Source organism: Podarcis muralis, chromosome W, assembly GCF_964188315.1.
Source record: "Podarcis muralis chromosome W, rPodMur119.hap1.1, whole genome shotgun sequence".
In the NCBI taxonomy this organism is placed as follows: Eukaryota; Metazoa; Chordata; class Lepidosauria; order Squamata; family Lacertidae; genus Podarcis; species Podarcis muralis.
The window spans coordinates 11,662,430-11,683,896 of NC_135674.1; the positions used below are offsets into that span (position 1 = coordinate 11,662,430).

A 21,467-nucleotide genomic window follows, 5' to 3' on the forward strand; every position below is an offset into this window, starting at 1 on the left:
GGCCCATTGGGTTAGTCTGGTTAGCAGGAAGCGAGTATAGATTTTTCCGATGATTGATAATAAACTGATATTACGATAGTTTCCTGGGTCCTCTGGTGGTCCTTTTTTATATATAGGAATTATGATGGACTCCTTCCATGATCTAGGTATCTGGCCTGTGGCATTGATTGCATCAAAGATTTTTGCAAGAATTTTAGCCCACCATGTTGGGTGTTGTTTAATAGCTTCCGCCGGGATCAGATCGGGCCCTGGGGCTTTATCAGTTTTCAGTTTAGCAATTAAATCTACTATTTCCTCCGGGTCAGTATCTGGCCAAATGGGCAAGTGACTTGAAAGAGTATCAGATTGAATGTTAGAGATGTCTGTCTGGGAGAAATATTTTCTTAGAAATTGTTCCCATGTCGGGGCTGGGATAACCGTCAATGGGTATTTCCTCGATCTTTTGTTGATTAAATTCCAAAAACCGTGAGAGCTGCGAAGCTTAGAGGCAGCAATCAGCGCTTGCCAACGTCTTCGCTGCCACTCGTGCTTGGCTGACTTCTGTGCCTGTTTGTAAGCAATTTTGGCCTGCAAGTACTCTGGGGGGAGAGTTTCAGCTCCAGAAGATTTATATCTGCTGTAGATACAACAGAGAGAGAGTCCAGCTTGCTTACATTTGGCATCAAACCAAGGTGCACCGAACCTGGGTTGATCTCGGTTAACCAGGTGAGCCGGCATCGTAAAGAAGCTAGTTAAATCTGCAGAGAAGTGGGAGAACCACTCCAGTATCCTATTTGGTTCAGACAGCTCCGCCAATGAAACAATAAGGGATTCGGAGATATTCCTCTGGAAGAATTCTGCATATTTTGGGGCCTGTTTCATAGACCATTTAATGCCTCTTACTTGAGCTGTGGCATTTAAACCTACATGAATTGGGTGTGTACCGCTAACCGGGTGCCAGTCAAGCGTTAGCTTGGCCACTAGAGGTAGGTGGTCACTGGATTGTACATTATCTACTTTGAGATAAAAGAAGTTTGAAAATAGGTCATCTGAAACTAGAAGATAGTCTAGGACACTATTTGATGTTGTGCCCAAGTGAGTAAATTCACCTGGCACGTCCGGAGGGCAGTTGCCATTTAAAATGTTCAAATTCATACGAATGGCCAATTGATAAAGAAGGACTCCCGCCTCATTCACTCTGTTGTCCTTAGATCTTCTTGATGTAAAAGAGATTAAATCAGATTTTGGGTAGGGGGGAGATACCCACCACTTGGCCTTAATTATCCCATTCCAGTTGGCGGCTGTACGTGCATTAAAGTCACCACCCATTATCGATGGAATATTAGGGTACATAACATAGCATGCCAATAAATGATCTTCCAGAGAATCCCATCTATAATGAAGGTCTGATATAAGACCACCTGGAGGAAGATAAACATTGGTGATTAATAGTGAGAATTTTTCACTTGAAATCAGACCAGTAAAAGCAAAAGGAGGAAAGGACTGAACTAGCGAGAGTTTAGCACTCATTTTAAGCGATATGGCGATTGCAAGACCGCCTCTGGATCGGCCACCTTTCTGGGAGGGGATAGCTGGAAGTGATATCAGTCCAAAGCCATTTATATCTATTTTATCTTCTTCCCATGTTTCTTGCAAAAGGATTATCTGAAAAGAGTTTATATAGGACAAAAATTCGGGATCTAATATTTTCCTTTTCCAGCCACCAATGTTCCAACTTAGGACTGCTAGCTGGGGACTTCTGTGTTGTTCTTTTAACAGTCAAAACGGAGGGGGGGGGCAGACTCTCTGTTAAAAACAGAAGATGTAACAAAAAAGTCAGTTATTTTACTTTGGGAAGATGGTAACTGTGAGGAGCCCTCCAAATTAAAGTTTTTAACAATTTGGTTCGACTGTTGGCACACCGTGGATGATCCACTGAAAGTAGATCCCTGAACAGGAAGTCTCTTCATTTCGAAATTCTTGGTACAACTTGACAGAGAGATACCCAGGGAGGGAGAAGTTGAGTCCGTCGGAGTAAACCCTCTCGCAGATTTATCATCCGACATTCGGATGATTTTATTGATGCGTCCCATCGGGTCTTCAATCGTTTCCGACGGCGGGTCCCGAGGTGTAACATTCGCAGTTTCCTTTGAAGGAGGTGATTGAGGGGGCATCACGGGGGTGGGAATTGCGGAAGACTCTCTCAGGGGCATCACTTGTGGACTACTTCTATATCTGGTCGAAACTGGAGAAGATTCTAGCTCTGGCATAGATGAGTGAGTTAAAGAGGGATTTGAGTCAAGCAGGGAAATCAGAATTTCGTCCTTAGGTATGTTGGTCGATGAATATAGATGAAGGTTCGGTGAGGATGACAGAGCCTGGTCGTCTCGTGATGTAGTGCACGGGGCAGAAACAACTTGAAGATTTGAGTCTTGTCGGATGGTTTTTGATTTCAGAGAGGGGCTGAGCTGAAGGAGGTCAACCACTTCTGTCCGGTGAGCCCAAGTGGGATTATTTGAGACATCGTTAGTATCTTCCCCTCTATGTTGGACTTGCAAAAGCTGAGATTTAAGCGTGTCAAATCTTTGCATCATCACCGACTGTTCTTTCGGGGGGAGGGCTCTGAACGCATCTATAAGTTCCCTTTCGTCAAGGGCAGACTGCAGATTATCGTCCTCATATATGGCTGTTTGAGAGGATATCGAGTTTGTTCGAGGATGGCACGCTGCAGAGTCATCGCGGTTGGGCCTGACAGTATTTTGAAGTAAGGCAGAGTCTCTTGTCCTAATGTCCTCACCACCAGGGCACCTATTTAGAAGGGGTTTGATCTTACTGTCTGTAAAAACCCTCGTTGCTACGATGTCGGCCATGGACAAAAGCGTTTTCCTCCTAACAATAATAGATGGTATGCCGGCTAAGAGGCCAAAAGTGACGAGATAGGTCGAAAATGGCGTCCGGCACACTTCCATTGCGCAGCTCTGCTATCTCTCCGTGCCGCTCCAAAAGTCCTCTGCCTCTTCAGCCGGTAGCAGAGAAAACACAGCAGTTAGAAGCAAAATTGCAGCGTGTGGTAATAACTCAACGCAGACACAAGGCTTTCCTTATCTTCTTAGCCTTTAATCAAGTAGAATAACAGCATAAATCAAATCCTGGCGAAACCTCGCCCATCCTCCTCCTCTCGCATAGCGTACCAGAGGCAGACTGACTTACTCAGAGCAAACCACTCCCGTAAGCGTCTGTGCGTAACCACGCCTCATGATGCAAGACGTCACACACAGAACCTCTTAACCCTGTAGGTTCTGATTCTCCCACACCCCCTCTCGTTTTGCATCCTGAGGGGACTCAAAGAGGTCTTTACGGACCTCTTTGAGTTCAACACCTTCCCCATTGCCTTTTGCCCCTTCCTGGCATCTTTCCCAGGCACCTGTTGAACCCCTTCAACACTCCCAGAATCACACTGTGCGAAACCAACCCACGCACTGGTGACCTGAAACCTCTCAGGTGGAACACCCTTTGTTGTCCGAGATGAACGTCTGGGCACAAACTGGGGTGCTTCATCTGAACTTCCCTCTGACCCACTGGGGCCAGCAAGTGTGTCTTCTCCGTCAGACTCCTCCCCCTCTGACTTGACGACCCGTCTGTGAGCTTTCTCCATTATGCTAACAGGAGATGAAGGCTAGCTCTTGGACAATCCTTTAACAACTTTTGGAGATGCCCAAACCTGCCCTGAACCCTGATCCTGGACCTGGTCCTCATTTTCAGCATCCTCAGGTTCAGCCTCTGGCTCTCCTTCCTCCTCAGAATCAGACAGACATTCTGAGAGAAAATCAGGACCATCCCTAGGCCGTGACCAACCACCCTGCTCACAGAACTCAGCATGCTTGCTGACCAGCAGCTTGGTCTGATCACCCTCTGGGTATGCAAACTTCCACCCATTTGTTGCAGGATCATACCCACAGAAGATCATGTCCTGGTACCTTGGACCACCCTCCTTCCGTTGTGCTTTTGGTATTGGTACTGAAGCCCTTGAACCAAACGAACGGAAGAAATGCACCTGTGGCTTTTGCTTGTGCAATAGAAAAAACGGTGTGTTCCCTACAGCGTGATTGTAGGACCTGTTAAAAACAAAGCTGGCAAATTTCCAAGCTTCACTCCAAAAGCTCTGAGGCAGCCCAGAGTCACACAGCAAAACCCTGACAGCTTCAGCCAGTGTTTCACTCCTGTGCTCTGCCACGCCTCTCTCTTGAGGAGACTTTGCACCCATCACCTGGTGACGTATTCCCTTTTCCTTGAAAAACTCCTTCAGAGCAGACCCAGTAAACTGTGACCCTCGGTCGCTCCTGAACCCTTGCACCTTGGTGGAGAACCTTAGTTCCACCTCCGCAACCCAATCCTGGATCAGTTGCGCCGCCTCCCTCTGTGATTTGAGAGAGAAACACCATGAATTCTGAGAAAAATCATCTGTCACCGTCAACAGAAACCTGGCCCCACCCAGACTCTCACACTTCATGGGCCCTGCAAGGTCTGTGTGAACCAGCTCAAAAGGTTTTGTGGTTACCCTCTTTATCCCGGGAAAACTGCACCTTTGAACCTTTTTGCATGCCCTGCACTCTAGGGATCCCTCACATGGTGTGATTTTACAACCTTTGGTGCAGCTGGGCAACCTCTTAACATCCTCCAAACAAGCATGAGACATTCTCCTGTGCCATACATGAACACATGAATCATGACTGGGAACACTAGCACACTGCGCCTGTGCTTTTCCGGCATTCCCACCACCCTCCAGAGGTGATTCCAGAACAAAGAGATTGTTCTTGCTTTCCATGTTGACAAGTTGTCTCCCCCCTCTGAAAATGGAACAGGCATCATTTTCAAAGCAAACTTTGTATCCCTGCTTCACAAGAGCAGGTACAGACAACAGGCAACAATGCATTTCCGGCACAACGTAGACCTCTAGCTCCTCCTGTAAAAAGGACAGATATATGTTAGCAACAGCAGAAACTGATTTTCGTGTCCCATCTGCGAATGTAACAGTCATTCCAGCTGAAACAGCCCTGCAATTCCGCAGCCCCCCAGTAGGTGGCGCCAGGTGATGACTGGCTCCTGAATCCACGACCCACTGCCCAGCTGTGTCCCTGCTGGAGTTGTTTTCCAAAGCCGCCAGAGAAGCCGTGAGATGATAACAGTCTCCCTTCTCTGAGTCACGTCCTTCCTTCGCGTTCCCACGCTGGCCTCCTCTCCGAGACTGGTTCCCATGGGAAGCGACCTTGGGACCTTCCTGCCCAGCTGTCTTCGCTCTCTGTGGGCAGTCTCTTTTGAAATGATTGTTGGACCCACAAACATAACACTGACGAGTGGAAAAAGCCTGAACAGAGCTCTCCGCTGGCGTTCTGCCCCCCCTGCAACCGGGTAGGGTCCCTGTGCCAGCCCTGCTCTCCCTGAGGCGTCGCTCCTGTTCGTCAGTCAAACGTCCCGTGACGTACTGCAGAGTCAAATCCTGGGGACTCATCGACTCCAAAGTTAGACACAAATTGTCATAACTTTTGTCCAGAGAGCTGAGCAAAATATAAACCTTCAGCTCCTCTGAGAAGTTGACTTGCAACAGCCTCAACTCATTAAACACAGAGAGCATATCAGTAGCATGCTGTCTGATGTTGCCACCTGGACGCAGCTTCATCTCAAACAAGCGTCTAGTGGTATGGATCTTTGCACCAGCCGTGGTCCTGTGGTGCACTCTTTCAAGAGCAGCATAAGCTTCGTGCGCAGTGTCCAACCCCTCCACAAGGGGCAGCTGTGAACCCTCCAAACTGAGCACTATAGCTCCCAGGGCTTTCTGATTCTTTCTCTGCGAAGCATGTGCGTTTGCAATGTCTGCTGCCGCAGCTCCGGCACCTGGTTGGGGCAGTGGAGGCCCTGTAACCGCCTCCCACAAACCCTTGGCTATCAGCCAGGCCTTCAGCTTTCGACTCCATTCCGCCCAATTCTGTCCGTTTAATTTTTCAAAAGGTACGGAATATGATTCATGGCTGTCTGCCATCTTCCCCCGGGGCCCCAGCTACTCACATAGATAGCGTCCAGCTCCCGGTACAACAGACCAGCCTCCTAGCCTCCTCCGGCTCCGGCTCCGGCAGACCGATCCTTCCCAGCTTGCTCCTTCCAGCTGGTCCCAGCAACCTTTCAGCCGGTTTGCTGGCTTCCCCCACACGTGGGACGTTGCTGCAAAGCTTCAAAGCGTTGGCAAACACCCATGACCTATGCCGGCTAAGAGGCCAAAAGTGACGAGATAGGTCGAAAATGGCGTCCGGCACACTTCCATTGCGCAGCTCTGCTATCTCTCCGTGCCGCTCCAAAAGTCCTCTGCCTCTTCAGCCGGTAGCAGAGAAAACACAGCAGTTAGAAGCAAAATTGCAGCGTGTGGTAATAACTCAACGCAGACACAAGGCTTTCCTTATCTTCTTAGCCTTTAATCAAGTAGAATAACAGCATAAATCAAATCCTGGCGAAACCTCGCCCATCCTCCTCCTCTCGCATAGCGTACCAGAGGCAGACTGACTTACTCAGAGCAAACCACTCCCGTAAGCGTCTGTGCGTAACCACGCCTCATGATGCAAGACGTCACACACAGAACCTCTTAACCCTGTAGGTTCTGATTCTCCCACAGATGGTATCTTTTCAGAGTGGAACGCAAGTATCACCTTCAAGAAGTTGATCTGCCGGAGAAGGGGCATCACAGCATATAGGTCAATCTGATGTTTCTTAATTTTTAAAAGTTTGCTTAAACAGTCTTTAGCCCCTTCTAGCATTGACCATCTTCCTATTTCCGACCTGACAGAAAGGCAACTTTTCTTGGGTTGCAGAGTTAGTATCTGATTGTTCAATTGGGAATTTATGATATATTTAATTTTAGTCTCCTTTATTTTATCTGAATTGGGGTGAGGCAATAAGTTTTTGACCTCACAAACTGAAGATTGTGTTGTTGATTCAAGTTTTTCGATTTTCAGCAGGATATTGGATAATTGTGAAGATACCTCGTCCAGCCTTTTAAAAATACAGTGAAGGGTCTTAATTACTAAGTGTAACTGCTCACAACCGGGGAACTCCCCCATATCAGATGCCAAACCATCTTCCTGTGATGAGAGTTTTTCTTTCGTATTCTCCTTTATAGGCTTTACTTTTGAAACATTTTGAGTCATCGGAATTGGAGTAGCTTCTAAATCAATTAGAGGTAGGAAGCGATTTTGGGTTTCCACTGCAAAGCACTGCTCGGCATGGTCACTCCCTCCTCTATTCCGGTGTGGCACCAACCTTGATAGTTTTGGTTTAGGGGATGATAGGGGCTCGTCAAAGTCTCTCAAGCGTTTTTTCTGACCCATGCTTTCCTCAGGCCAGGGATTATACGCTTCTTAAAATAACATAACACTTGGCACGCAATTAAGATAATGGCGTTCTCAACTCTTTTAGCAGCTAAGGCCGGCCCGCTGATAAGAGAGAAACAAAGAGCAGCCTGCAACAGTCTGGAGCAGGGCCAAATCTCTCAGAGAGTTTCCAAAGCATGCGGCTGCAGCAATTATAAAATACTTCAAAAACTGGCTGGGTCAGTTAAGATACAAATATAAAAGATTAAAAGAAGATTAAAAGAAGTCCGAAGAGCACCGGTAAGCGCGTCTTACCTCGGCGCCATGTTGGCTCCTCCTCCGGCTAGGGACAAAGGTGAGAGCTGTTTCCTAGTTCTGCTGGATCTCTCAGCGGCGTTTGATACCATCGACCATAACATCCTTCTGGACCATCTAGAGGGGCTGGGAGCTGGGGGCACTGTCATACAGTGGTTCCGCTCCTTCCTCCGTGGCCGTGTTCCGAAAGTGGTGGTGGGGGATGAGTGTTCAGACCCCTGGGCTCTCACTTGTGGGGTGCCTCAGGGTTCTGTCCTCTCCCCCATGCTTTTCAACATCTACATGAAGGCGCTGGGAGAGATCATCAGGTGGTTTGGGCTGGGTGTTCATCAGTATGCGGATGATACCCAGCTCTACCTCTCTTTCAAATTGGAACCAGTGAAGGCGGTGAAGGTCCTGTGTGAGTGCCTGGAGGCGGTTGGAGGATGGATGGTGGCTAACAGATTGAGGTTGAATCCTGACAAGACAGAAGTACTGTTTTGGGGGGACAGGGCGGGTGTGGAGGACTCCATGGTCCTGAATGGGGTAACTGTGCCCCTGAAGGACCAGGTACGCAGCCTGGTAGTCATTCTGGACTCACAGCTGTCCATGGAGGTGCAAATCAATTCTGTGTCCAGGGCAGCTGTTTATCAGCTCCATCTGGTACACAGGCTGAGACCCTACCTGCCCGCAGACTGTCTCGCCAGAGTGGTGCATGCTCTGGTTATCTCCCGCTTGGACTACTGCAATGTGCTCTACGTGGAGCTACCTTTGAAGGTGACCCGGAAACTACAACTAATCCAAAATGCGGCAGCTAGAATGGTGACTGGGAGCGGCCGCCAATACCATATAACACCGGTCTTGAAAGACCTACACTGGCTCCCAGTACGTTTCCGAGCACAATTCAAAGTGTTGGTGCTGACCTTTAAAGCCCTAAACGGCCTCGGTCCAGTATACCTGAAGGAGCGTCTCCACCTCCATCGTTCTGCCCGGACACTGCAAGAAGCCAAGCATTCTGCACCCGCTGTTCTGGGTCAGTCTCAAGGGCAGCCCCATGTAGAGTGAGTTACAATAATCAAGCCTGGAGGTGACCGTTGCATGGATCACAGTGGCGAGGTCAGGGCGAGAGAGGTAAGGAGCCAACTGCTTAGCTTGGCGGAGATGAAAAAATGCCACCTTTGTTATAGCTGCAACCTGCGCCTTCATAGATGTCGAAGATTACACCCAAACTCTTAACGGATGACGCTGGCACTAATTGCGCCCCCGCAAGAGATGGGAGTTGGCCCCCCAATCCCATATTGTCCCGACCCAGCCAAAGGACCTCTGGCTTCGAAGGCTTTAACTTCAACCGGCTCCCACGTAACCATCCAGCCACAGCTTCCAAACATCTGATCAGTGTGTCTGGGGCCGAGTCAGGACGGCTGTCCATTAACAGATGGACCGTCCAATCAAGTACAGCAGAAAAGTTGTCCAAATATAAACGGTTAACTTATTAAATAATAATAATAATTTATTATTTATACCCCACCCATCTGGCTGGGTCCCCCCAGCCACTCTGGGCGGCTTCCAACAAAACACTAAAATACAATAACCTATTAAACATTAAAAGCTTCCCTAAACAGGGCTGCCTTCAGATGTCTTCTAAAGGTTTGGTAGTTATTTTTCTCTTTGACATCTGGTGGGAGGGCGTTCCATGGGGCGGGAGCCACTACCGAGAAGGCCCTCCGCCTGGTTCCCTGTAACTTGGCTTCTCACAGTGAGGGAACCACCAGAAGGCCCTCGGCACTGGACCTCAGTGTCCGGGCAGAACGATGGAGGTGGAGACGCTCCTTCAGGTATACTGGACCGAGGCCGTTTAGGGCTTTAAAGGTCAGCACCAACACTTTGAAATGTGCTCGGAAACGTACTGGGAGCCAGCTTAAGTCTTTCAAGACCGGTGTTATGTGGTCTCGGCGGCCGCTCCCAGTCACCAGTCTAGCTAGCACATTCTGGATTAATTGTATTTTCCGGGTCACCTTCAAAGGTAGCCCCACATAGAGCGCATTGCAGTAGTCCAAGCGAGAGATAACCAGAGCATGCACCACTCTGGCGAGACAGTCCGCGGACAGGTAGGGTCTCAGCCTGCGTACCAGATGGAGCTGATAAACAGCTGCCCTGGACACAGAAGAAACCTCACAATAATTTCAGCATTATCTTTCAATGCATTTCTAATAGTTTAACCACATCAGTTAACAAACATGGATCCATATGCTACCATGTTATTGTTTTAGAGAAATAAATGTTTTAAATTGTGGTGAAGGAAATGATGATTTTTCTCCTTCCAATCAAGTACTGCAGAAAAGTTGTCCAAATAGGAACAATAATTTCATAATGATCTATGTGTTTCTGATAGTAGAATCAAATCAATCATTTTTGATGTGATGGTAAAAGCTACTTTGAAAATTTATTCTTCCAAAAGTGAAACCTTCCTCTGGTTTTCAATATGAAGAGGATGCCAGCAAGGTTGAACCTTTCTGTAAATAAATGATTTAAATCAAGTCTTACTGACTAGTGATTTAAATCGTGATTTAAATTGATTTGATTTAAATCAAATCCACCCTGTTAAAGTGTACCTTCAGTGTTCTGTTTTTATGAAGAGGATGCCAGCAAGGCTGAACCTTTCTGTAAAAAAGGATTTAAATCAAGCGTTATGGGCTAGTGCTTTAAATCGTGATTTAAATCGATTTGATTTAAATCAAATCCACCCTGAAGAACAGTAATATTTCCCAGCTGTAACCTCCCCAGGACTATAGATTATAGTAGATATGCATTCCACCCATTTTAATGTAGGAAAAATACACTACCACTCAGCCTCTGCTCCAAGGCATGTGGCCCTGAAAACTCCTTATTTTTATAGCATTGAAAGAATATTCATTCTTCTTATTTTTTTTTTATAAAATTTTTTATTGCGTTTCTTTCCATAATTTTGTACATTCCAGACAAATACAGTAGATACAAGAAACAATTTTTTCTTTTTTAACAAAAAAAAAAAAACAACAACAACACAAAAAGAAAATAAATCCCTATTTGGACTTCCCCACCCCTTCCGGATCTGCGTTCTTTAAATTGACAATGTCAGCAATTTGTTACCTTATTTCATACCTCACTGTAACTTTCAATTGTTATGTATCCAAATTCAATGTATTGTATCTCAGTTTTAATGCCTTTAAAATAAACATAACATATTCGATTCAATTTGTCTCCTTTTCTCTTTTATCACTTGTTTTACCATTTACTTAATCATAGTTGCTAAAGCATAACATTTCCTGATCGTGCACTATCTTAAGATTCATACAGTTTGTAATATTTTTGCAAATAGTCTTTAAATTTTTTCCAGTCCCCCTCAATTGTTTCTTCATCCAAATCTCGGATTCTGCCGGTCAGTTCAGCTATCTCCATGTAGTCCATCAACTGCGTCTGCCATTCCTCCAGCGTGGGCAAATCTTGTGTCTTCCAACTCTTTGCGATGAGTATTCTTGCTGCTGTGCTAGCATACATAAACAAAGTTCTGTCCTTCTTTGACATTTTCTGGTCCACCATACCCAGCAGGAAGGCCTCTGGTTTCTTGGGAAAGGTATACCTAAATACCTTTTTCAATTCATTATAAATCATTTCCCAGAAGGCCCTCACTTTTGGGCAGGTCCACCAGAGATGGAAGAAGGTCCCCTCTGCCTCCTTACACTTCCAACATTTGTTGTCAGACAGGTGATGTATCTTAGCTAACTTGACTGGGGTCATGTACCACCGGTATATCATTTTCATAATGTTTTCCTTCAGGGCACTACATGCCGTGAATTTCATTCCGGTGTTCCATAACCTTTCCCAGTCTTCAAACATAATGTTGTGTCCAACATCCTGTGCCCATTTTATCATGGCAGATTTAACTGTCTCATCCTGTGTATTCCATTTAAGCAGCAAGTTATACATTTTCGAAAGTGTCTTAGTTTTTGATTCTAACAATTCCGTCTCTAATTTCGATTTTTCCACCTGGAAACCAACTTTTTTGTCCATTTTAAAAACCTCTTGAATTTGAGCATAGTGTAACCAATCTCGCACCTTATTTTTTAGTTTATCCTGGCTCTGCAACTTCCAGTTATCTCCAATTTTTTCAATTAATTCCCAATATTTCGGCCAATAGGCCTCCATATTGGGTCTTTTTCGAGCCTTGGCCTCCACCGGTGATAACCACCTCGGTGTTTTGCTCTCTAATAAGTCTTTGTATTTCAACCAGACTGCAAAAATTGCTTTTCTGACAATATGGTTTCTAAACAATTTATGAACTTTAACCTTGTCATACCATAGGTATGCATGCCAACCAAAAGCATTGTCAAAACCTTCCAGATCTAGAACATCAGTGTTTTCCAACAATAACCAATCTTTCAGCCAGCAGAAGGCTGCAGCTTCATAGTACAACCTCAAGTCCGGCAGGGCAAACCCCCCTCTTTCTTTCGAGTCAGTTAATATTTTAAACTTTATTCGGGGCTTTTTGCCCTGCCAAACAAACCTGGATATATCCTTCTGCCATTTTCCAAAACATTCCATTCTGTCCACGATCTGTAAGGTTTGAAACAAAAACAACATTTTCGGCAATACATTCATTTTTATGGCTGCGATTCTTCCCAACAAGGAAAGTTTCAACCTTGACCAAATTTCTAAATCCTTTTTAACTTCCAACCAACATTTCTCATAATTGTCTTTAAATAAATTCAAATTTTTGGAAGACAAATAGATCCCTAAGTATTTCACTTTTTTGACCACACTTAATTCTGTTTCTCTCTGGAACCCCTCTGTTTCTGTAAGTGTCAAATTCTTGGTCAGAACCTTAGTTTTTTGTTTGTTCAACTTAAATCCCGCCACCCGACCAAACTCAGATATAAGTTCAAGAACTCTTTTTGTACTGGATTCTGGCTCCTGGAGTGTCAAAACTAGATCATCTGCAAAAGCTTTCAGTTTATATTGTTTCACTCCGACCTCTATCCCTTGTACCGACCGGTCCTCCCTTATCATGTTCAGTAGCACCTCCAGGACTGAAATGAATAAAAGAGGGGATAGAGGGCACCCTTGTCATGTCCCTTTTTCAATTTTAAATTCCTCCGTCACCACATTGTTCACTATTAGTTTAGCTTTCTGTTCTGAATAAATTGCTTGTATTCCATTTTCAAACCCCCGTCCCACTCCCATCCCTTCCAAATTTTTCTTCATAAACATCCAAGATATGTTGTCAAATGCTTTCTCCGCATCAATAAAAATTAACACCGCCCTTGTGTTCCTATTGGTTTGCAAAAGTTCCAAAATGTCAATGATGTTTCTGGTATTCTCATATAAATGTCTACCAGGGAGAAAGCCTGCTTGGTCTTTGTGGATTACTTCATTTAAGACCTTTTTAAGTCTACTTGCCAAAATGTCTGCAAATATTTTGTAATCCACATTCAGGAGTGAGATGGGACGGTAGTTCTTAAGCTGAGTCTTTTCAGATTCTGTCTTAGGTATCAATGTGATGAAAGCTTCTTTCCACGTTTCTGGTGCCCTCTTCCCATCCATAATCTGGTTGCATACCTCCAACAAAGGTTGTGTCAGATAATCCTTCAAAGTCTTGTAGTATTTGGAGGTAAGCCCATCCGGGCCTGGAGATTTGCCTAGTTGCATATTCTGAATGGCACCTTCGATTTCCTGTGAAGTTATTGTAGAGTTCAAGATTGATCTTTTATCTTGAGTTATTTTTGATAGTCCATTTGTCTTTAGAAATTGATCTATCTCTGATTCTTTCTGAGGCCCCTGTGCATAAAGTTCTTTAAAATATCTGTGGAAGCACTTCCTAATTTCTTCTGGTTTCTGCACCGTTCTTCCTTCAATCTCTAGATTTGTAACTGTGTTTAACTTTTGTCTTTTTTTCAGCTGCCAAGCTAGCAGCTTTCCACATTTATTTGCTGATTCAAACGATCTTTGCTTCATCTGTTTAATTTTCCATTCAATCTCCTGATTTATCAACTTAGAATATTCTGCTTGATGGAATTTGATTTCTCTCAGCACCTCCTTTGACTTTGGTTTAGTTCTCAATTTTTTCTCTCCTTGATGTATTTTCTCCAGTATTTTATCCTTCTTTCCATTCCAGAGCTTTTTCTTAATTGTGTTCTGTTGTATCAGAAACCCTCTCATAACGGCTTTGCTTGCGTCCCAGATCGTTCTTTTTTCTACTGTAGTATTCAAATTTATCTCAAAATAGTCCTTTAGCGTTTTTTGGGCCTTTTTCACAATCTCTTGATCTCTTAATAGTGTGTCATTCATTCTCCATCTGAAGGAACCGGATTGAGTTAGTCTGAATTCTAATTTCAGAGCGTTGTGGTCGGAGCATGTTTTTGGGCAGATTTCCACCTTTCTGGTCTTAGGTGCCAGCCCTCTAGACGTCCAGATTTGGTCGATCCTTGTCCAGGACAGGTGGGCCTCAGAGAAAAAAGTTCCTTCTTTACCTAGGGGGTTCTTTGTCCTCCATATGTCAATCAAATCCAAATTGTCAGTCAATTCGAAAAAGGTTTTAGGCAGTCTACCGTCTGATGTTAAATTTTGACTTTGAGACTTATCCATATGTGTAGACACCACTCCATTCATATCTTGGACTACTGCAACGCGCTCTACGTGGGGCTACCTTTGAAGGTGACCCGGAAACTGCAATTAATCCAGAATGCGGCCGCTAGACTGGTGACTGGGAGTGGCCGCCGGGACCACATAACACCAGTTCTGAGAGATCTGCATTGGCTCCCAGTACGTTTCCGAGCACAATTCAAAGTGTTGGTGCTGACCTTTAAAGCCCTAAACGGCCTCGGTCCAGTATACCTGAAGGAGCGTCTCCACCCCCATCGTTCAGCCCGGACACTGAGATCCAGCGCCGAGGGCCTTCTGGCGGTTCCCTCATTGCGAGAAGTAAGGTTACAGGGAACCAGGCAGAGGGCCTTCTCGGTAGTGGCTCCTGCCCTGTGGAACGCCCTCCCAGCAGATGTCAAAGCAATAAACAACTATTTTACTTTTAAAAGTCATCTGAAGGCAGCCCTCTTTAGGGAAGTTTTTAATGTTTGATGCTGTACTGTTTTTAATATTCAGTTGGAAGCCGCCCAGAGTGGCTGGGGAAACCCAGCCAGATGGGCGGGGTATAAATAATAAATTATTATTATTATTATTATTATCTCCCATCATTATAATGTTAGTATAGTCCATATAATCCAGCAAAATCTCATGCAGCTTCTTGAAAAATTCTGATTTCCCGTCGTTTGGAGCATATATTCCTAATATCAAGATTTTTTCTCCTTGTGTCTGGATTTCAATCGCCAAGATTCTTCCTTGTTCATCCTTAAATAAGAATTTGGGCATCAGGCTCTCCTTAGCATAAATCACCACTCCTCTTTTCTTAACCTTATCTGATGAGATAAATTCTTGGCCTAGTCTTTTGTTAACCAAAACTTTTCTGTGGAGCCTGGTCACATGAGTTTCTTGTAGGCAAATAATGTCCAATTGTTCTTTCTTCAATATATGAAATATCTTCCTTCTTTTCTCCGGGGAATTTCCGCCATTTATATTCCAACTAAATAGCTGCAGAGACATCCTGTATTATTTTGTTACACCTAGAGTGGTGTATCTTCTTTATCCTCTGGTCCCGAAGGTATAGGCGTTCCTCCGCCACCAGGCGGTATAGGCCCAGATTGAGGTAGGGGCCAATGAGTTGCTGCTTCTTTTTGGAGATCTTCTCCGTGGTCGTGCAGGAAGTTTTGTAGGTCCTCTGGTGTTCTTATTTTAACCTTCTTCTGTTTGTAGGAAAATGATAATCCTTGTGGAAACTCCCACCTATAAAGAATTGAGTTGAGTCTCAGCAACTTTGCTAATTCTGAGTAGGTGGCTCTCAAGTCCAATAACTGTTTAGGTATATCTCTATAAATTTCCACCCTTTTGTCTTGTATCTCAAGTGAGTTTTTAAAGTGAAGGCCTAGTATCTTGTCTCTCTCTTCCCTTGTTCTCAAAGCTATCAAACAGTCTCTAGATCTGTCCTTTCTTACCAATCTTCCCAGTCGAAAAGCCGATACTATTTTAAAGTCAGTTTCTTCTTTTATGGCCCAGAACTTTGAAAATTCTGTTGTCAAAAATCCGATCAGATCTTCTTGTTCAATTTCTGGGATAGCCCTCAATCTGAGGTTGGTCTCCCGATTTTTCAATTCCACCAAAGAAAGATAGGTTTGCTGGTCCCCAATCTGTTTATGCAGAGGCTTGACTTCTGCTTTAACTTCCTCGACCTCTTTCTTAGCTGACGTTGCTATTTGAATGGCTTCCCCTGCTAGTTTACGATTCTCTTCTGTTGCTCCTTGCAATTTTTCAATTGCTTGTGTATGTTGGGAAACCTGATCCGTCAATTTCTGAATCGAGGATGTAGCTTGGTCAATTTTGATTGATTGATTATCTACTTTTTGATTTAAAGTTGACAGTTGTTCCAAAATTTGCTTCAAAACAGCCTCTGATCCTCCTGCTGCCATATCCTCCTCTTCAGATTCTTTAGGCTTTTCAACTTCTAACTTTTGCGTTGCAAGCACAGCTGGAACCGATAATCTGCGTCCCTGAGTCAAAGTTGTTTGTACAAGCTGTGCCTGCTTTTTCGCTTTTTCTTTTTCCTTAGCTTCCTTAGCTTTGGCTGCTCTTGTCTTTCCTGTACCACTCATCAGTCAATGTTCAAGGTCAAATATTGTAATCCCATGGGAAAGACAAGTCCACTTTAAAAACAATCCAATGAGAGAAAGTAAACAAATAGAGCTGTTCCCAGGCCTTTATATTCCCAAAATCCTCTAGGGAGAGTGCCACCAAAGTTCAGTAAGAAGAAGGCAACTTTTCCGCCATTAAAGTCCCTATTGTTCCAATTTTAAAAGCACAATTGTCCCAAAACACTAAAAAAGCAGATTCTGCAGAGCACTTCCAAACTTTAACAAAGTTCCAACAAGGTGCCTGCAACAATATCCAGTCTAGCTAGTTGAGCTCAAAAGTGCCACTTTAGTATCCAAAAGTATCTAGGAGTTTTGTAACAGTTCCGCAGTTAAGGCAACTTCCCCCCGGCAGCCCGATGATTTGGAGATCAAAACCTCTGTTGCCCCCAGGCAAGGGGACCGCTCCAAATTAATTTTTAAAGGTTTACTCACTGGTAATTCTGTGTTTCTTCTTTAAAAGTAAGTTTAAAAATGCACGAACGTCCCTCTTTAACGCTTCCCCACACAGCGCATTCAGCTCCTCCTGTCCTTTGCTTTGATCTTAAAAGCAGTGCCGGAAGACGGACTTCCTTTTTCTCGTCTCCCGGTTTCAGCCAAATTCTTTAAATTTATTCCACCGAATTTCAGGTCCTTACTCACGGGATTGTTGTTTCAGCCTGATGTTTCCAGGAAGAAAGGTCGGCGCTCATCCGTGACAGCCGCGCGGCTTCGCCTCCGCAGAAAGAGCGATGAACTCACAGCACCGCTCCCCCTCCTTCACTCCGGAGCCCCTTACGGGGTTCCTTCCGCGAATTCGGGTTCGCTCCAGGTGCCCGCCGAGTCCCACGGCCACGAGCTCACTCTACTCGTGGTTTGTCTTAATGGGTTGCCGCTGCGCCGTAGCGAACAACCCTTTTCTGCGGTGCCCCTCTTCACAGCTCGAAGAGGTCCGCCATCACGGTTTCGCGCCGCCTCCGGAAGTCAGAATATTCATTCTTCTTAAAAGGAAAGAGGAATGACAGTTTCTCTCATGCAGATGCGATCAAACTCCATCATATAAATCTGTTGCAAAGGAAGGTAATATTGCCATATTTTTCGCTCTATAACACGCACCTGACCATAACATGCACATAGTTTTTAGAGGAGGAAAACAAGAAAAAAAATATTCTGAATGAAACAGTGGATGTATGACTTTTGTGCTTCATGCTGTGGCCACAGACATGTGATTTGACGGTGAGTTTGGGGTAGCCCAATGCAAAAATCCTGAGAATCCATGTGGATCTGTGCTTTGTAACCACATTTTTGTGCCACTGCGGCCCCAGGCAACAGTGGGTGCGTGATTTTTTTGGTACAGGCTGTACCCATGGACATGCTATGTGATCTGATGGTGAATTTGGGGTGACCCAATGCAAAGATCCTGAGGATCCATGTGGATCCGTGCTTTGTAACCACGTTTTAAGTGGGGAGGGAAGGAAAAACACAGAAGGGACAAGGAGCACGAGAGGGGTGTGTGGAGAAGGAGCTGGCTAACAATGCAGCAGAGGGGTTTAACGGGAGGGGAGAAAGGAAAGCAAAAGTCCCCCCCCCCAGCCAGCCCCCTCTCTCTATCTCCCACCTGCATGTTTTCTGGCTGCCTGCGCTTCCCTAGAATGCTTCCCTGGATGCAGCAGCAGAAGCACTGGAGCACGGAGAGGAGGCGGCGGCGGCGGCAGCTGTCGGTTGCGCTTCTAGCTGACGGAACCTGAGCCGGGTGGGCTGGAGCCTGCGCGCAGGGTGACTAGGAAGGAATTAGCAGGAAGGACGCAATCCTTTCCCCTCTGCTTGCCAGGAGGGCAGGGGACTTCCCTGCTCTTTGTTGCATTTGTCTGCTACCAGTCTCCTTGCTTAGCGTGCCTGCTTGCTGTGAGGTGACACTGCCGCAGCCTGTGCTGAGCAACGGAAGGGGAAAGGATCGTGTCTGCCTGCTAATTCCTTCCTAGCTGCGTCACCTCACAGCAAGCAGACACGCTGAGCAAGGGGAATGGGCCATTGCTGGCCCAATCCGAGCAAACACATCAACCAAAAACAAAAGAGGGTGGGCAGTAAGACCCTGAGGCAGAGGGCAGGAAAGGAGTTCACTGCGGCTGTGCGCTCCCTGCCAGAAAGGGACAAGAACAAAAAGAGGAGAGCAGCGGCTGACTTTAATCGCCCAGTTAAAACCATACGCAGCGGGGAGCGCAAAACAAAATAGGAGTCGCAATTGAATCCTTAGGAAGGCGCTACAATAATTAGGCAAGGGGAACAGGGCTGATGAACAGACGGTAGCCTTGGGATGCCGTACAGATTGAGAGGCTCCACACACAAGGACACTCAAGTGCCCCCTTTAACAATGCGCTCTCCCGTGCAGCAACACGACTCACACGCCTCCACACACACACCAAAGTATGCCCGATACAGGAACCCCAGCAGCCTCCTCTCTGCAGCCTTCCCTCCTCTGTGACACGCGATCTGATTTTCGCCCCTGCACTTGGGCCAGCCGGCTCCAGGGCCCACACATCCGCTCAATAAGATGCACAGACATTTCCCCTTACTTTTTAGGAGGAAGAAAGTGCATCTTATCTAGCGAAAAAAACAGTACTCTAAATATTTTAACAATGATAGAACCTGAAAACACCTTCATTGGTGGCTAAGAAGAGTTGAAGCATTATTTATATGTGGAAGTTCAGCTGCAAAACATATTCTTCTCACTGTTCATCTGTTTATCTGGTGGAGATGATTGACACTTTAGCCTACCATTTAGAGATTGATACTAAAGCTAATTCAATCTTGGGGCAAAATTAGCTGAATTTATTCCTGCCATTGAAAATGCTATCAGCTTGCCTCTTTGCAAGACAGAAAATTGCAAGTTCCTTATCTTGCAAAAAGTCATGGAAAGAGGAAACAAAGTTTACTGCATGCTCAACAACTTCAATCCTAAAAGAAGCTCAACAGCTTTGGGGCAAAATCGTAAAAAAAGCACAACAACTTCAATCCTAAATAAAGCTCAACAACTTTGGGTTAAAATTTTTAAAAATGCTCAGCAGCATCAATCCTAAAAAAAGCTCTACAACTTCCATCTGAAAAACAGCTCAACAGCTTTGGGGTAAAAGTGTAAAAAAAAGCTCAACAACTCCAGTCCTGAGATATGCCATGAATAGTTACGCTACAGAGCAGGGATTCTTGGCAGGCCATATTTCTATTTGCAATTTCTATTTGCGTGATTATGTAGTGCACGAGGGGAAGTCCGGCCTCGAGTTCGAGTTCTGCCCTGATGAGAAACTGAGACATGCAAATGGCAGCAATTGGAAAAATGATGTCTGGATCAGAAAAGAAGCATGCGTACTCAAGAAGTAAAGAGGATAATCAACCCGGAGGAGCTTTGGGGGGGGGGGTCCTTTTGTTCTTGGAGGAATTTAAATAATTTCCACATAATACACAGCCAGGAAGCATGCCCCACAACACAGCATTATATACAGACATACATGGACACCAGCTCATTAGGAGACACCAGAGAGAAGTTGTTGACTTGCCATTTAAAAACTCTTATTTTTGGAATGAAGCCCAGTGCCTTTAATGAGAACTTGACGAACAAAGGAGAGAGAAGAGGACTGAACACCCAAATAATTGGACAGAGAATAAGATGGGGAGGGGAAAAACATGCCTCCTGTGTGTTAACAAAATAATAATAATAATAATAATAATAATAATAATAATAATAATAATAATAATAATAATTTGTACCTCCCCGGCCGGAGCCAGGCTCAGAGCGGTTAACATCACAGAAAAAATACAATATGCATAATACATATGCATAAAAGCTTTGCTACAGAAGATGTGAGCCACAGAAACGACGACTGATCAGATTCAGAATGAGGGTGGATAATATTAGTATTGAATTTGAACAATAGCCGGAAATGCAGAGATGTGAATGAGGACGGTTCTCTCCAGACATCTGGAACACGGGAAGTCCCAATTTTTTAATTTTTTTTACAATTGGAATATATAATTGGTGCACTGCTATTACTGTAATTTGGACTGGTTTGATTTGATTTGTCATTAATTGGAAGGTTGTGATTGAAAATGAATAAAATTTGAACAAAAATAAATACAAATAAAGAGGATAATTGATGATGGTGAAATCACGAAAGAAGATGATGCCTTATGGCCTCCTTCTGATGGAGTTGGCTGGCAGGAGCTGGAAATTGCAACTGGTGATGAAGACATCACTTTTGCCACCTCAAAAAGTGGTTCTCTGATTAGGGCGGTTCATAAAAAACTTTTTTTAAAAAAATGCCTGCTCCAAAGGTCTTGTTACTACACTAGGGATTACATAGCTATCTCTGACATTTCATGCATATCAGTTAATATCTTGACCCTGCTCCACTGAATTGAAATTTCAGCCTTCATGACATAGGAAAACGGCCAAGTAAACAGCTATTTTCATGGAGGAGGGTCAAGATATCAACTGATATGCATGAAATAATATTAGAGTCAAGGGCTGACAGCACAACCACCAATTCAGCTTTGATGGAAATGCAACGGGGCCTTCGCCGCCTGTCTGTCAGGCTCCCACACAGCCTCCCTCTTCCACAAACCCCTGGGGTTCGAATGCGCTTTGTACCTCACCAGTGCTTACCATGCTGTGCCGGTTCACGACCGTTGTGCTGTTCCAGCGGGTGCGCAAGACGTGAGGCTGAAAGACCTGGGAATTGTCACTGAAAGAAGCGAAAGCATCTATTACGTTATGCAGCTGTCTTACACACAATTCTAAATTCCTGATTGACTACTCTTCCCTTCCCACCCTCTTCTCTCCCATCCGAATGTCGACTATCAACTTTGGAAGAGGCTGCTTGGTTTGTTCTGAAATGTGCCACGCATATTGCTAGCTCTATACAAATATGTAGCTCCCATGCACAGCTAGTACAATACCACCTGTAGCACTTTGGATCCTGGCCACACTGCTGCCATGCGCTCTATGTGGGGATGCCTTTGAAGGTGACCCGGAAACTGTAATTAATCCAGAATGCAGCAGCTAGATTGGGGACTGGGAGCGGCCACCAAGACCATA

General features: G+C 45.0%; 1 protein-coding gene and 1 non-coding gene across 7 annotated transcripts in view; both read right to left on the bottom strand.

Moving 5' to 3' along the window:
• LOC144326282 (P2R1A-PPP2R2A-interacting phosphatase regulator 1-like) overlaps window positions 1-21,467 on the bottom strand; it is a 41,744-nt gene that overhangs the window by 17,985 nt on the left and 2,292 nt on the right. For 4 of the 6 annotated variants that reach the window (XM_077922842.1, XM_077922841.1, XM_077922840.1 and 1 more), the window contains exon 2: window positions 21,036-21,114. In XM_077922842.1, coding sequence (XP_077778968.1) covers window positions 21,036-21,114 — 79 coding nt within the window. Of the gene's footprint in view, window positions 1-21,020; window positions 21,115-21,467 lie in introns of all 6 variants that reach the window. The other 2 variants (XM_077922838.1, XM_077922837.1) reach the window with 1 other exon arrangement.
• On the bottom strand, window positions 10,450-10,579 carry LOC144326475 (small nucleolar RNA U109). Its single transcript, XR_013391515.1, has one exon. It is a non-coding gene; the product is annotated as a small nucleolar RNA U109 (small nucleolar RNA).